The sequence below is a fragment of the Triplophysa rosa genome, linkage group LG11, assembly GCF_024868665.1.
Source record: "Triplophysa rosa linkage group LG11, Trosa_1v2, whole genome shotgun sequence".
Classification (NCBI taxonomy): Eukaryota; Metazoa; Chordata; class Actinopteri; order Cypriniformes; family Nemacheilidae; genus Triplophysa; species Triplophysa rosa.
In genome coordinates, this window is record NC_079900.1 from 7,387,730 (window position 1) to 7,405,710 (window position 17,981).

The following is a 17,981-nucleotide window of genomic DNA, read 5'->3' on the forward strand; positions in this document are numbered from 1 at the left end:
ATTGCTCCTTGTTCAATTTTCTTAATCGAAACATGTTAATTCAACACAATTGGTCGTGAAGGATTTCCTATTCCAAACATGCTTTGCGTCAGACTGCATTAGGAGAGTATATTTTAAAATATTTTTACTTTATGTGTTTTTCAGTAAAGTTAAGACTGTTAGGGGCAGTTTCCCAGACAGGGATTAGACTAGTCCTAGACTAAAATAAATGTAAGAGCTGTCCAAACGGAAAACAACTTGCATGGACATATCTTAAAATACATAATTGCCTTTGAGTTGTCTCAAAATGCACACAAGTAATGTTTTTAGTAAGGCATGTTTGTTAAAATCACTTACATTTCCTAATTAAACTAAGGCCTAGTCCTGGTTTAAGATAATCCCTGCTGGGAAACCACCAGTTTTGTGGTTACCATCGTTCAGAAGAGTAGTGCATGTAGGCTGTGGGAGTCTACATGTATCCTGTAACCTGTGTTGTGTCACCACCAGTGAGCAATTACTGTGCTAATGCCAGTTCTGAGATCAGTCTCTTCTTGGTCATTTTGGGTTGCATAAGTAAGGTGTTTGATTTTTGCACACCAAGACTACTGTAATAAATATGCAAAATAAAGAAACGGAATGAATTGAGTTTAGTTAACTTAAAAGCACATATTTGTGTACTTAAAAAAGAGTTCTGTCTACTTAATTTCATGAGAAGGATGAATGAAATATTTAAGTCACACTTACTAAGACTTATTAAAAACTTTAGTTTAACAGTACACCCCACGGTGCAACACGATCTCACCATCCAACTTGGCAATACCACAATCATTACTACCAAAACAGCCAGGAACCTCGGAGTCATATTTGATGAACAGCTGTCCTTCAATGATCACATTGCAAAGACAACGCGGTCAGGATATGCCTTATTTAACATTAGAAAGGTTAGACCCTATCTCACTGAGCATGCGGCACAACTCCTTGTCCAGGCCCTGGTAATCTCAAGGTTGCACTACTGCAATGCTCTCCTTGCTGGTCTTCCTGCAAAGGCTTTTGTATTTTGATGGTTGAATATAACCTCAGGTGGCATTAAAAGCAAACATTGTGCAACATCACTTTTGACCCATACATACAGTATACTAGAGCAAAGGAAAGCAAACAGAAATCAGAAAAAACATCAGCAGACTATCAAAGTGGTAAAAAGGGATTTAAATTAAATAGAATTTCTAAAAACATAATTGAGAGACTAAACACACAGCCCCATACCAGTCAGTACAGTGGCAGCTGCTGCAGCATTTGGAACATGACAAAACGGCTCTATGCACAGAATACTGTTACAGATTCATTTCTGTCACATGCTCTGCCAGTGACCCATGAAGAGGCAGTGTCACTTAGCATAATGACAGAAAGATCCAGCTCAGCTCCCACTGAAGCATCTTTGCCTGTCACTAAAACTTGCTGAAACGCTGCATGGTGCTGCTTTTGCAAAAAGCCAAGGCAATAAAAGGGCCTATCAAGGTCAGCGAGAGAATGACAGTGCCTGAAGGAAGGCAGGAAAAGTGACGTGGAGAGGGAAGATGAGAAGTTATGTCATTTCACGCAAAAGCCTCCTCCCACCAAGGGAGTATAATTAACTTTCACACACTTCCCCTGAGGTGAGAACTAGACAGTAGTGAGCTTTCTCCTCCATATTTCTCTCAAGGGCTCTTGTGTTCGAAAACAAGCCTTTTATAATGCTCTATTTTTAATCCTGCACTTTAAACCTGCCATGGCTCCATCTACCAAGGGTCCTCAAACCGGTTCTTGAAGACTGGACTTCCTGCAGAGTCTAGTCACAACCCTGCATGTGATTTCCAAATGAACTCAAGGCCTTGTAGCCGCCTAGGGTATTTCAATTGGAGCTCGAAGTTAATTTATTTCTAAGTGTAGAATGAGCACTGAGTTCTCGAAAAGCACAGTAGGCTATAGAATTAGCTGTAATCTGATCACCAGTCCCAATTTTTACAAGCCAATCCAAGGTTCTATTTGTTTACATTACAACATCCAGTGTGTAATTTTTGGAGGATCTATTGACAGAAATGCAATATAATATACATAACTATGTGTTCAGAGGTGATTAAAGAGCTTACACAATGAAGTGTTATGTTTTTATTACCTTTAGTATGAGCTATTTCTATCTATATACAACGCGGGTCCCCTTGCATGTAATTCGCCATGTTCTGTCAGCCATCGTAGTGCTTTGAATGGGAGGGGTGGAGTGAGCGGTTGGTTGCAATTCATAACCTAGCCGCTAGATTTCACTGACTGGACCTTTATTGCACTTAAAGGAACAGTTTACCAAGAAATGAAAATTCCGTCATCATTTACTCACCCTCAAGTTGTTCCAAATCTGTTTAAATTTCTTTGTTCTGATGAGCACAGAGAAAGATATTTGGAAGAATGCTTGTAACCAAACAGTTCTTGGCCACCGTTGACTACCATAGTAGGAAAATTTGTATTTGTTTCTGTTAAACACAAAAGAAGGTATTTTAAAGAACGTAAAGCATTCAGTGCACTTTTGACTACCATTGTAATTTTTCCTTTTTCAGAACAAACTATTTTGTACAGATTTGGAACAATTTGAGGGTGACTATATGATGACAGAATATTCAGTTTTGGGTGAACTGTCCCTTTAAGTATTACTAACTAATACAAAAATATAATTGTTTTTATTCTGAGGTTATTTAAAATTACAAATACACTATTATTCATTATTAATTCATGTCTGTTCAGAATTCAGTAACTAAATAATTTATACACTTATATGGGACAACTGTATATACAGTAATGTAGAAATTATGTATGTAATACAGATTAGACTCCATCCTGTCTCACAGTTTTATTCTGGGCGTCAGTCTGTTTTCTTACTGTACTAAAGCTCTTCTTATATGTTTTTATAATTGTTCATTTATAATCATATTGGCTGATCATTAGTGATGTTTCTTCAGTCTATTTTCCATCTACTTGCTGGGTTAAAATTTCTTTAGTCGATTCGACCAATAACACAATGTCAATGGTAATTTGACCTCAATTAATTGGGGTGAGATTTTTACACCGCATGAAGATAACCCACTTTATTTCATTCAACTGTTCAATGTCATTTCATTCCATTCTGCTCAAAAGTACCATACTCCACATCTCTGTACAGTAATGCACGCACACCATACTCTACAAAAGAAAAAAAACATGCACTTAGGGGAAAGCGTAAAGATTTAAACAATCTTCACATTAAGGAGTTCAAAATAAGTGCTGCTGTTTTAATAATAAAAAATAGAAAAAATAATGTTAAGATTTTGTACTTTATGCTAATGTTCTTTAACTTGACTAAATATGTGATATGTAAAACTAAACTGGCTAGGAGATAGTTTTCCTTTTCTAGCAATAAACAGATAAACGTAAAAATTAAACAGACAAAATCCAATTCAATAAAGAAGAGGGATACAAACATTTGGTGCATTTAAAACTAATGTAGCTTTTCCATTTGTTAATTTGATGTTAGAAAACAAGATTTTTAGCTGCAATGCTTTTCAAAAATATAAAAGAACACTAAAGTGTACCATACACAACATATCAGAACAGAAACGCTAACCTTAGACCGTGTGCAGGGTACTATGGGCTATATGTTTCTGATGTACCCTGTACTTTGCCTGAAGCTCTACAATATGTTGCTTCCGTGGGGCTTTAAAATCAATTGTGCTATCAGCTCCAGTAAATCTTGATAAACCAGTCAAGTAAAGAAGCATGTATGGTCGTAGGGCGACTGCGCCGGCCTTCTTTCATGTGTATGAGAGAGTTTATTTTCTTTGGGTTTATCAACCATGACAAATATGATCTAGCGACAAGAGAAATGTTCCGAGTTCCCTGCCTATTGTGTTATGCTTTATTGAACATTTCATGGATTTTCTGGGCTTTGTTGCAGGTGCAGGAGAAAAGGTAATAATTATTAAGGACAAAACAGTTCAAACAAACCATTACTCACATCAGAGTTCACTGTCTCCCGGCAAATCATCCATATTCTTTCATTTATCTTAAAAAATGAGTTTGACTTCAGAAAGTATTCTCTCTCTCTCCACCCCCTCTCTCTTTTTCTCTGTCTCACCATTTAAGCCACCCATCTATATGATTTCCTTTTTAGAATAAATAAAATAAAATATAAAAAAGGTAATATAAATAAAAAATTCTAATAAAATATAAACCAAAAAATTTAATAAAATGTAATTTATTTATCTATCATTTATCTTTAAAAATGAGTTTGTCTTCAGAAATTGTTCTCTCTCTTCACCCCCTCTCTCTCACCCTTTTTTGCCACCCATATATGATTTCCTTTATAAATATAAATATAAATATACATATAAATATAAATGTGGTTTATTATTATCTAAACAACGCACGCACACACACACTTCCTCTGCCTCAATCTACAGAACCTCCCAGAAGATATGCCCGGTACACTCACATTGGCAAAATAATTAGTGAGCTTGTTATTAATGGTGAAACATAACTCTACATCATTCAACACAGCATAAAAATTGACCTACATGTATCCCAACACACACAGACAAATTTGGCAAGTGTGCTAACACTCCCTTTCTTTCCTACACACACACATACAAATTTAAAACCTTGTTATGAATCTCTCAGCTGTCATCTCTGTTCTGGTATTCTGTTCAGAGCACGCTGTGCCAAGTTTATATTCATCTAAAACCTTACTTCCACATGTCTGAGGCAGAAATACCCCAGAAAATCTGACAATTTTTGAGGTCCAACAACACTGACTTGACAACAGACAAAAGAAAGTAATATATGCGAGAGCCGAGCAGCTAAATCTACCATAAAACAGAAGAGAAGAGAATTTTTCATAACCACGGTGCAAAAAAGGCCTGAAACTTTCAACCCTTTTAGGCAGGGGCGTATTTTATTATATATTTTATTATATATAGTATAGTGATTTTATTAGGGTGACCAAAAAATCCTTACAGACAGAAATTCTTTAACTTCTACTGTAATTTACACCAATTCTTCATTACACATATTTGCTGGTCAAAAACATATACAAAGAACGTAAAGTAAACAATTTATTTGCAATGCTTTCATGTGCTAACATTATTTTTAAATAATTTGCTAGCTATTATTTGGAGCAAGTTAGCATTTTTTATAGAAAATAAACAATCGCAGTAACCCAACTTAAACTTTCGCGAAAATGTGATTAATGAATGAAATCCAGTTAAACAAGACTGATTTTACTGACCAGGGGCCGGTTGCACCAGCTGTGCGTAAGTTACAACTTAGTCTAGTTTTGACTTAAACGGGCACTAAGTTACAACTTACACACTACTAAATATTTTTGAGTTAAACCATTCAACTTAGTTGAAGCGTAGTGTTACGTATAAACTAAATATTTACGGAAGCCTCCCATCAGGAGTAACTGTAGGAATAAAATGGACTCACTGAAATAATTGAATAAGCTCTTGTTTCACTCGACATTCTTCAATGATTTACACACATGATAATGCTGATATTTACAGTCACTTGCCTTTTAAAATAGAGAACATTATGTGATGACATTTAATTTTTGACGGCTCTAACAAGAACCGTATAGCGTGCCTCCATGTGTGTATATCTGCCTGTGTTGTGCACGTCAAAATGAAATAATCTTCTTTTTATTTAATTGGCGGTTGGCAGTAAAATGAAACCACCCATATTGCATGTCATTTATTATTGCATTAAGTAGGCTCTATTGTTTTAAACAGCATTTGTTTATTAATCTACTTTTAAATATGTTATTCATGAAAGGTAGTATTCTATATGATAAAATATTTTTTACCGTTATTATATGAGGTAAAATAATTTTAAATCAAGAATGTTTTGAAATTCACAACATTTAAACAGAACTTTTTCTTAAGAATTTAAAGGCTGCTATTGGACTGTTGAAGGTAAACGTCATATTATGCGACTACGCATTACTTTACGGAGAGCTTACGAACTACTAGCTACGTTCTGCCTTAAGACCAAATGGTGCAACCGAATAACATACAGATTTAGTTACAAACTAGCTAGTAGTAGTTACTAAGCCTCTAGTGTGGACTTTACGTTCACGTTTAAGAAAGAACTTACGAATGGCTGGTGCAACCCTATACCTGATCATTCTGCTCGTGATGAACTTCCATGGTACACTGGTACATGGTACAGGGTACTGTCTGTACACTGCCACGAAGCGGTTAGCAGCTGTTCAGCTATAGCGCTCAGACTGTTTGCGTCAGTGTATGACATCATATTAACGCGAGAGTAATGTTCTCGCGTTACTTTCAGTGCATACACTAAATGATCTGCACAGCACTCCGTAAACTCTGACAGACATGTTAAAACTGCTTCGCACAACAGAGGTGGCCAGATAGGTGGCCATCCATCATTCAGGGGTAGCCGTGGCCACCCATGGCCACCATGTAGCTACGCCCCTGCTTTTAGGACACATTGAATGTTAAATGACCTTGAATATTGTATTCATTCCATATGGGGTTTACACTTTTTGTAGTTTCATGCCCAACCTGATCTCATGGGAATCTGTAACTATTTTACACGGCTAATTGCACGATGTGAATCAAACAAAATTGTATGATTATTAGAAAAACAATGTATATGTCAATGTCATTTTTATTTACTGTATATAGCACTATTAAACACAACCATGGGTTGACCAATGTGCTGCTCAATAAAAACATTTCAATAAAAAAAACAGTACAAAACAATTACTAAAAGAAACAATACAGTAGAAAGTTCTCATTGACAAAACGGCAAATCAAAAAGGTATGTTTTCAGCATTGATTTAAAAACAGATAGTTAAGATGCAGATCTGATACAGAGGGGCAGAGCATTCCACAATCTAGTGGCGGCAACTGAGAAAGCGCGGTGAAGGGACCGGTGCTGTGGCTTCACCTTACTTCAAATATAAATACTTTTATGTGGTTTTGACATTTCTTAATCAATTATTATTCAGCATTATCTTATTTTAAATTGATGATTTACGCATGATTAACACCAACCTTTTCTGATACAGAAAGTAGAGAATAATTCATGGTTTAAGTCTCTAATGAATGCTTAGGCTCTCTCTTCCTGCTAGGTCAGTGTGACTGTGAAAAGGGACTTCTTATCATCATGTTTGAAAACATCTTCTGTTAGCACACACTCTACCCTTGAGGAGTTTGTGTATGTGTGATTGTATTGTTTCAGGAAAGTGAGAAAAAGTGGAAAAACACGAGACAGACGTAACGTCATGTTTTAATTCGTATTATAGTACATGATTGTCATCTGTAACAATCTATAGGACTATATGTCCTGTCTCATGACTCCAGAAGTGTTTGAGAGCTTTGTGTTCTTGTTTATCTATTGATAACCAATCATGTGAGCTTGATTTACCTAAGAAATGACGTAGTTAGTTGACTCTGTTAGCTTAAATACTACTGCATTTTGGATGTAAGGCAGGTCGGCCTGTGGAACTCCTTGAGAGTGCTGAAGCTAACTTCTGCTGGCAAAACTACAAACTATTTTTCTTCAGTAATTTTTCTTCTATTAAATTACATTCCTGACTTCTTGTCTTCATTCATTTATAACTGGTCTACAGGTCTTTAACTGTAAATCCCCTACAGCGGTCGCCCCTGCATTTTAGCTTCGACTTTGGGATGCATAATAATCTCTGGTTGGCCGACCGGAGAGACAAGAGGGGCCGATGTTCAGTCAATAAATATGCTAAATAAGCGGGGCCAAACCGTGTAATGATTTAAACACTATAAGAAGAATTTTAAAATTAACTCGATAGCGCACAGGCAACCAGTGCAGAGAACGTAAAACTGGTGTAATATGATCCCGTTTTTTGGTACATTTAGTCATTTAGCAGACGCTTTTATCCAAAGCTAGCAGCTGCATTTTGAACTATCTGCAAGCGGGATAGGGCTGACTGACCAATCCCAAAATACAGCGAGTTGCAGTAGTCTAATCTAGATGTGATAAAAGCATGAATTAATTGTTCAAAATTTTTACTGGACAAAATAGGTTTTACTTTTGCTAGAAGTCGAAGCTGAAAAAAGCAGGACTTAACCACCGTGCTTATCTGTTTGTCAAATTTTAAACCGTCATCAAAAATAACACCCAGATTTTTTACCCAAGGCTTCACGGTAGAGGTTAACTAGCCAAGATTTACATTCGGTGTACTACGAGAATCCGACGGACTGAACACAATAATTTCAGTTTTACTCTTATTGAAATTTAGAAAATGTAAAGACAACCAGGCTTTCACATCAGACAAGCAAGACATAAGTGCTTCCAGACCATTTGAATTCTGTTTTAAGGCAGACAGATTTGAGTTTAGTCCGCATTACAATGGAAAAACAGACCATGTTTCCTAAAAATAGAACCCAATGGGAGCATGTACAATGAGTAAAGAATAGGAGCCAAAATGGATCCCTGGGGAACACCACATGACAGAGAAGCTACCTCAGATGAGTATTCACCAATATTAACTCTAAAACTTTGATTGGAGAAATATGATTTAAACCATTCAAGAGCACTTCCTTTTATGCCTACACAGTTTTCCAAATGAGCAAGCAGGATAGCGTGGTCCATAGTGTCAAAAGCAGCACTCAAGTTTGGAAGTACAGGCACAGTATGATCCCCAGTGTCACCAGTTAATAGAATGTCATTTAAAACCTTCAGGAGAGCAGTCTCAGTCGAGTGGTGTTTTCTAAAACCTGATTGAAAGACCTCAAAGATCTTATTTTCATCTAAAAAAATTGTAGCTGTTGCAGGACTACTTTTTCTAAGATCTTTGTAATAAAAGACATATTTGAAATGGGTCTAAAATAGGCTAAAACAGAAGGATCTAGGTTCGGCCTTTTAAGCAAGGGATAGACTGTAGCATGTCTTTACACATCAGGCACAATACTAGTCTCAAAACATCGATTTATCGTTACAATACTGAAGCCCCACCCCTAAGCCCAATCGTCACTGGTGCTGAAGTAAATCGTAGTAAAACAGATCGTAAGAAGTCATTAGAATTAGCCATCTCATAAAATAGTTACTAACTGCTGTAAAATTGTGTTGTCATGTCTTGTGCGTTTTTGTTATTTTGTAGCAAAACGAGCTTCAAAATTAAAGGCAAAATATATAACAAAATAATAAACAGTTACAAGCAAGTGTATTTACAGTAAAACTAGCACACAAAACTCCATACATAACTATTGTGCTTTTTTGCATCATGGGACGCCAAAGTGCACCATATTGGCGAAATGTACAATATGAACTTACTGGTGGTGTTGTATCGGACCCCGAGGAAGGTCTCAGGGCAGGGACGGGACACCACTTCTCCAGCACTGCTCCTGGGCCAACACGTGCCAATGCCATCGATAGATGTGTTACAGAAGAGACCTGACAGACAGAAAAACAAAGAAAAAACTTTGAAGTGATGCTTGTGTGACTTTTTCTGGTTTAAACACTTCCTGTCCACTCGATATCAATAAAAGTGTTGAAAGTAACTGTGTGAATGATGGATGTTCTGACTCTTCCAAAATCCGCTGAGCTTTCTCTTGAGGTTGGCGGGGGTAGATTCCAGTGCTCGAATTGAAGGGGGATTCGAGACCCCCATAAGGCATTAGGGACCCTCCGTAAGAAGTAACACATTTTTTTTTATTTGAGTAAAAATGATAATGACAAATGTGATTAAATTCATGCAATGGATATGGACATTTTCGTGAATTAATTATTTACAATAATTTATATTAAGTTTGTTTATGGGCTAGTTGTCATGTCTCTTTCAAATTTAAACGCCCCGCCCCACGTCTAAAGACCGCTACACGTCTAAAGACCGCTAAGCGCAGGACATCGTTGACATGACTGCTTGATTGGCGTCTCTCCGATGAAGCTAACTTCAGCTAAAAAATGGAGAATAATAAACCTCCACTCGCAGTCGGGAAGAGGAAGTTTTCTACTTTTTTGAGGGGTAATTTTCTCTCTCTATATATCTTTCCACTATATTTATCAACTCCATGTCGGGGATTTTGTACTTTTTGTGCTTTTTAGTAATTATAAAGAGAGTGCTCGTTGTGCGGTTTCTGTGCTATATATAAATTAATCCATTCAGAATTGTATAAAACTTGTTTTTCATGCTGCTAAGACCAACGGCCACACACACGCTGCAAAGTTTCAGGAATTACATCGGCATATAAATGTGGGATTCACTCTTGAAATAGCTATGATTGACATATTGATCCTGAATTCAGTTCCTGAATAAAGCAGACTTTTGGACTGAAATGGTTGACTAGTCTGCTGACTGACAGACTCACTCATAACAGTCCCTTGCCGCCACCTACTGGTCGTAACTATGTAAACCGCACTGAAATCGTTGAAAAATCCCCACAACACTAACACACAGACTGACAGCCGGTCTTGTCACAATTTATATTTTAATATCTAATGAACTAGTTTCTTGCATTTAAACAAGCCTTTGGAACAAACATTATTATCACAAAGTGTCAATCATCCAGTTGTTTTTAGGGAAAATAGTAAATACTACATTGGTAAATAATGCTAGAATTATTCTGTTGGACGTACACTACTGTTCAAAAGTCATTTCTGTTCACCAAGTCTGCATTGATTTGATCCAAAATACAGTAAAAGAAGCCTGTTCTTTTATGTGAGCCTGTTTTTAATAAATAGTATATAGTTATGCATATTATGATCAAATATATTGTGTATTTTGTCTAAATTGTATATTGCGAGACTAACCCCCACCCTCACCAAAAAAAAGTCTATGGGACCCCCATAAGACTTGATTCAATTCGAGCACTGGTAGATTCCATGCGTCTCTGCATATTAGGCAGATTGACTACAGTTTTAAATTGAGTCTAACATCTTTCGAGTGTTTTAAATTAACTCTACAGGAGACCATTTAACACCCGTTATTTTCTACGTGGTACCTCAACCATCAAGTCTCACGTTTCTTAAAGAAAAATTCAGACGTGCTGACATAAGCACTTAAAGCTTTCGGTGGTGAAGTCTGTACTCGGGTTTCAGATCTGTTCCAATCATTCCAATCTACAGTATCTCTCTATACATCTTCATTTCTGGTGCTTTCCTCTCAGTGTTTGTGTTAGCTGGAGGCCACACTTGTATCTTTCGAATTGCCCTCCTTTACACGCCTCTGAATTTTTAACATTTTCTTTTTTAATCAAAGCAGATCTGAGGTGCTCAGCAAAGATTCAAAAGTACTGTATTTTAAGGCTTTTAATCAGTTTTAATCCTTTGCATTCACAAAATGCATTTAAAGCCGCTTGATAAGAATGTGAGTGGACCAGGAGCATTTTGTGCTCATTTCGTACACTTCTATTGTATACTTCTATTGTCTTATGTGAAAATGTAACAATTTCCTACAAAAGTTAAAAGTTTTCCACGTGTTGTTTATATTGTGTTCCATCTAAGGGAATATAAGATTTATTTATGACACACTGAGTCATATTTACAGACAGCTGGAAAATCCATGCAAACCCCATTATTGGGTTTGCTACTGTCATCTCTTAATTCACTTCTGAGAGCTTGCGTAATGGAGTAAACATTGCTCATTCCAGCAAATCGAGACGTTTTTGAGCATTTGATTGAATGTTTTGATTTCTAAAGTTTATAAAGCTATTAAGTAGACATCGCTCACTAGCAGTGAATCACAGGACCATTGTGATTATAGAAGTAGAATTGCAGTAGAATGAGATGTGAAATCCGCAGCTTCTAAACCGATGTTTTAATCAATAACAATATATTTTCTTGGAATTTCCCATGACATGACTACCGTAGAAACATTGTTATCGTCATGTTTACAGATGCACACTGCAAAGACCAGAAATGGAAACTGACCTGTGGAGTTGGTGGGTGTGGACGTCTGATTCCAAATGAATAAAGTGCGAGCTGGGAAAAAACACAGGACAACATTTATTAATACTTTGTGCATTGTCTTTGTGAGTTTAATGTGTTACTTTTGAAATATTTTGCTGTTCATGGTCTTAAATTCAGTCTGTCCGTTTCTGGTAACTATGGGCCTCTATGAAATCCATTTTATTTTTTCCCAAATTCCATTTTTTCTGTTTCAATGACTCTGGATTCCATGTTTTAATTTTTTACTGTACTATATAATATATATGCATGAAAAATAAAAACAATCCGTACACTATAGTATTAATTGATCAACTATAGTAAAATATCTACTACAATGTTTTTGAACCTTACCAATCCATAAAAATAGGGCAACTATGTTAATATAAACATTCATTTTTATATTAACATAGAAAATTCTCCTTCACAACTCCTTCCTGGAACATTCTTCCTAACTCAGTCCGGTCAACCACATCTCTCACAACATTCAAAAAACTACTTAAAACCCATTTCTTCTGTGAATACTTGACAGACACTATCCCTCTCTTTTTCTCTCAACAGGTATTGTTCTGGCTTTTGTTGAAACTAGTAACTTTGTATTAGCACCTATTGTATTATTGCTCCTGTATGACATATCGCTTATTGCTCCCTGAACTCTCTGTAAGTCGCTTTGGATAAAAGCGTCTGCTAAACGACTAAATGTAAATATCTGAACAGTATCTGCTTTATTTTTTTTAAAGATTTGTTTGTGGAGTTTTTGCCTTTAATTGTACAGCTATTTGTTAGAGAGGACAGGAAGCGAGTGGGAGAGAGAAGGGTGTGGGTTCGGGAAAGGACCACAAGACAGGAATCGAACCCGGTTCCCCTGATGCGCAACCGCGCCACATGTCAGAGCACTGCCCAATAGGCTATCGGCTCTGACAGCATCTCTGTTTTTATTTGGTTTTCTTAAGTCTACTGAAATCTAAATAGTATTTTTTTTAATTTCCCAAACACAATTACTTTTATTTACTAATGTAAAGCCATTCCATACAAAAATGCCATACCCATTAACAAAGGAACTGTTTCAAATCACAGTAATGTATACGATACAAAACGGCATGTGGTAAACACGTTAATTTGAAGATGAGGATCCAGCCTACGGTTGGAGTTTGTTTATTTGGCTGCACAATGAAGCCCACTGTTGTCCCTGCAAACGCAATTTATCCTGACAGCTTTGTTTGTATTTTGTTCTGGGAACAACAGGCCTCTCTGTAGATGCGCGAGATTAACATACTTTGTCGACGTGCTTTGTGTCAGCTCCTGTATGCCATTCAGGAAACACTATCCGGACTTGGATGTGATCTACCTGAAAACTGGATTTCTGACGGGTTCTGTAATATCACAAATGTCTCAACACTTGTTAAACTGAGCAGCTGAGGAAACATAGCAAAAGCACAAATAATGAAACACAAGAAATCATATTGAATTCCAGACCGCAATCTAGTGTTGTCAAAAGTACCGGTACTTCCGGTCCAATTCGGTACCTAAAAATAAAAAAGTTGTCGGTACCTCATTTTCATAAGACCCGGTACCACCGACGTACCGGGTCAACCGGGTACTGATGCTCTGTCTGACAGGTTGTCAGTCGGAAACTTTTCATAGACGCAATAAGACGTGATGAGCGGATAAGCGCGGCTCCGATCCACAAGAGATGCGCGCAGAAATACTTCAGATTAAAGTCATATCACGAAGAAAACGAACAGAGTTTTGTTGTGAAAGGAGGAAACATCCGGATTTAAGTTAACAAGTTCAAGCGGTAAGTTTCAAATGCTGTTCGCGTTTGCATTATGAATGTTGTATCATGTTAAATTAAAGGTTACGTTAAAATAAACGTCCCCTGTTTGCGTGTTAATTTGTTAGCGCCAATGCTAATCCAGTCAAGTGTCTTTAGTAACCATTTAATGCTTTTATAACTGTAATGTGGTAAAATAAATGGGAGGACAGGATGGGGTTTACAGTACCTATTTTATATAGGCCTATCTGCAATCTATGTGCTAGAAAACTAGCATACTAACTGTATGACTAACAATGTGTATGTCTTGGATAGATAACTCTATTAGGTTTAAAAAGCCACATTTAAACTAAATAAAAATACTGTATATCTGTTGCATTTATTATTTTAATGTACAGTTACCTTAATGTAAGTAATCTTGTGTAAATGCAGTATAAAAACTGATGTTTGTTTTAATATTGCACATGCATGTTTGTTCAGTCAGTTGACTTACTGAAGTTTATTCTATTTGTCTTATACAGCAGCAGACTGAGGAGGATGTTCATCAGCATGAAAGACCCCAGTGAGCACACAACCGTTTCGGGAACAATTAACTTATACTTCATGTATACAAAATGGCATTGCTTTCTATACATTTATATTAACAATGAGCTTGATTAATAAAATTGTGTTTCAATTAGCATGTACTGGTGTTTTGCTTTGGTACCGAAATTGGTACCGAGAACCGTGGAATTTTACTGGTATTGGTACCGACTACTGAAATTTTGGTACCGTGACAACAATCCATAAAAAGTATTGAAGTGCCTCCTTACAAAAATACTGTCCAGGTTCATAATCGTGGCTGATGAGTACTGCAAACAAAATGTTTATATCATGTACAAATAACCTCAAATTTACTTCATTATTTTGTCTGCTTCGTTTTTTTCTAACGATTTTTCTAATTTTAACAAAAATGTGTCTTGATGTGGGTTTCCATTGCATATTCTCTGATTTTTAATTTACAGGCAATGCATATGAGTTCAATATTTTTTCAGTTTAACACCAGGAAGTAAATTTAAAGGCGCAGTTTTTGATTTACAGCGGCCACTAGCGTTGTATTATAGATTTGCAACGAACCGCTCAGTCCAAACACGACAGTGGCCACCACAGTACAAACTCTTAGCTTATCAAGATGGCGCCGTTGTGCTTGGCTGCTCGTCTGCTCTGTGATGTGTTTGTTCTGTTTTTATCCTTCTTTTAACCCAAGATGCTTTTACATTGATTGTTTATCAAGTGCTCCTTAATATCAGAGACTCTATTGAGATCTTACCAAACACTGATTTGAGACTTCTATACTCAAATAACCTGCCCCCTCCCTTCTTGACGACTGTCCCGGCCTGCCAAAGCCGGCTGCTATGGAATTTTCCTGGAAGAAAGCGCCGCAGAAGAAGAGGAAAAAAATGAGGTGTTGTGGTTAAACTAAAGTTATGTCTATCACGTCTATCTCCATTGCGACATGGCTTGGATCGTTTCCAATATGGGCTTGGAGATGGCCTTTTTGTCTTGTGGCGTTCGCTCGAGGTGGCATATCAGTGGATTTTACCTGTGACTCAGGATGATATTTCCAACTCCTCCCGCTGTCAGACACCACGTCTTTGCCGCGGGGGTATAAATCCCTGCAATCTTCGCTCGCTATGCCGTGCAGTACAGCCGGTCTGTGATCCAGCGCACGCCAGGATTGGGTTAGTGAAGGCAAGATCGCTCACAAACTGGATTTTTTGCTAGTCACAGAGAGCTGGCTGAATGCGGGGGATACAAGCCCTTTCTCTGAACTAGTGCCCACAAACTGCTCCTTTTTGAACCGCCCTAGACTTTATGGCAGGGGCGGTGGGCTTGCATCGGTGTTCAAAAGCAGCTTCTGTTGTAGAGCTCTAAAGACTGAATCCTTTTCCAGTTTTGAAGTACTTCTATTCCAGTTAAATGAACACAAATTAGCGATTGCTGTGGTTTATCGTCCTCCAAAATCAAATAAGGACTTTTTAAAAGATTTCTCAAATTTTTTAGGTGACGCTGTTCTTAGATACGACAGACTTCTGATCGTGGGGGATTTTAACATTCATGTTTGTTGTGAGCAAAACTCCCGGGCCAAGGATTTTATTAGCCTTCTTGACTCTTTTGATTTTACTCAAGTGGTGAATGGTGCAACTCACAAACAAGGGCATACCTTAGATCTTGTATTGTCGCATGGTATTTCAAAATGTGAACTTGAAATCTGTGAGTTAAGTTTTTCTGATCATATGCCTGTTATATTTACTTGCCTGCTTCCAAATGAGATCTCAAAGACTAGGAGGTTATCGCAGAAGACTCGTTTTCTCAGCTCTTCATCTAGTGATGATTTTTCTGTGCATTTTAAAGAGGATTGTTTTAAGTACAATCTAAGTTCCCCCTCAAATATCTCAAATGTAGATGAACATCTTATGCTGTTAAATTCAATCTGCAATGATATATTGAACTCTGTGGCCCCATTGAGAGAAAAACGACAAAAATCTAAACCTGAACCCTGGTTAAATAGCACCACTCAAGATCTTAGACGTGTATATCGCAGAGCTGAACAGAAGTGGAAAAAAGATAAATTACAAGTGTCCTTTGAAATGCTACGAGAGTCATTAATTGGGTATCAAAAATCTGTTAAAGCCGCAAAATGTAAATATTTTTCAGATATTATAGCAAAAAACTGTCATAAACCCCAAATTCTTTTTACTATTTTAGACTATGTTATAAATCCAACTAGTAATGTTTATTTTAATACATCACCTGCAGTATGTGACAGCTTTCTTATTTTTTTTACAGAAAAAATAGTTGATATAAGATCCAAATTGTGATTGGTCTGACCCCCCTCTTTGGATTTATACTCTTAGGGGTGGTTTGCCGGACAGGGATTATTTTAAAACAGAACTAGGCTTTAGTTAAATTATGAAATTTAAGTGATTTTAACAAACATCCCTTACTAAAAACATTACTTGTGTGCATTATGAGACAACACAAAGGCAATGCTGTATTTTAAGATATGTCCGTGCAAGTTGTTTTCCGTTTGGACAGCTCTTACATTTATTTTAGTCTAGGACTAGTCTAATCCCTGTCTGGGAAACTGCCCCTTAATGAATTCCAGACAATCTCTTATCAAGCATCTTAAACCCACTACATGTGCGCAAGACATTATTCCCACTAGGCTCTTGCTTCAGGTCTTTGATGTTGTCGGGCCAAGTATTTTGGCTATAATAAACAAGTCTCTTCTTACAGAGACTGTCCCAAAATACTTAAAACTTGCAATTGTTAAACCCTTACTTAAAAAATCAAATCTTGACCCTACCATACTATCAAATTATAGACCCATTTCAAATGTATATTTTCTGTCATAAGCCTTAGAAAAGGCTATATTAGTACAACTGCAGAGTTTTCTAGAGTCGAATGGTATTTTTGAAAAATTTCAATCTGGGTTTAGGAAATCTCATAGCACTGAGACTGCACTTTTAAAAGTGTTGAATGATATTTTATTATCTGTAGATTCTGGGGACTCTGTGTTGCTCTTGTTATTAGACTTAAGTGCAGCATTAAGTGTGGGAATTACAGGCTATGCTCTTGACTGGTTTAAATCCTATCTTTAAGACTGAATGTTTTCTGTTTGTCTTGTTGGTTTTTCTTCATCTAGCTCTGTTTTGCCTTTTGGAGTTCCCCAAGGCTCCATCTTGGCCCCTGCTCTGTTCTCATTATATATGCTTCCCCTGGGGTTCATTCTTGCCAAACATGGGGTGTCATTTCATTTTTATGCTGATGACACCCAAATCTACCTGCCCTTGAGGAAAAACGATAAGAGAGGCTTGGATTTACTGAATGCATGTTTGCCTGATATCAAGTCTTGGTTCTCTTTAAACTTTTTACATCTTAATGAGGGCAAAACAGAGGTCATTGTGTTTGGGTCTACAGGAGCACCCAGTTATGACTTGGCAGACCTGGACTCCTACAGAAAGCTTTCTGTGAAAAATGTGGGTGTTACTTTCGATTCTGCACTCAAGTTCGATAAACAGATAAATTCTGTGATCAAATCCGGTTTCTTCCAATTAAGACTACTATCAAAAGCAAAGAGCTTTTTATCATTTAAAGAGTTCGAGAGAATGTTCCATGCCTTTGTGTCATCATGGCTTGATTATTGTAATTCCCTTTATATGGGAATAAATAAATCATATATAAATCGACTTCAGATGGTCCAAAATGCGGCTGCCAGACTTTTGACTGGCACCCGCAAATT

The 17,981-nt window shown here is 37.0% G+C and overlaps 1 protein-coding gene across 3 annotated transcripts in view; it reads right to left on the reverse strand.

Moving 5' to 3' along the window:
• The window catches only part of crhr1 (corticotropin releasing hormone receptor 1), a 121,088-nt gene that overhangs the window by 68,459 nt on the left and 34,648 nt on the right, over positions 1 to 17,981 (reverse strand). For all 3 annotated transcript variants that reach the window (XR_008963816.1, XR_008963815.1, XM_057345583.1), the window contains exons 3-4: positions 11,908 to 11,958; positions 9,313 to 9,432 (exon numbers count right to left, since the gene is read on the reverse strand). Coding sequence is in view for 1 of the 3 variants with exons in the window: in XM_057345583.1 (XP_057201566.1) it covers positions 9,313 to 9,432; positions 11,908 to 11,958 (171 nt within the window). In the remaining 2 variants the exon portion in view is untranslated. The remainder of the gene's footprint in view (positions 1 to 9,312; positions 9,433 to 11,907; positions 11,959 to 17,981) is intronic.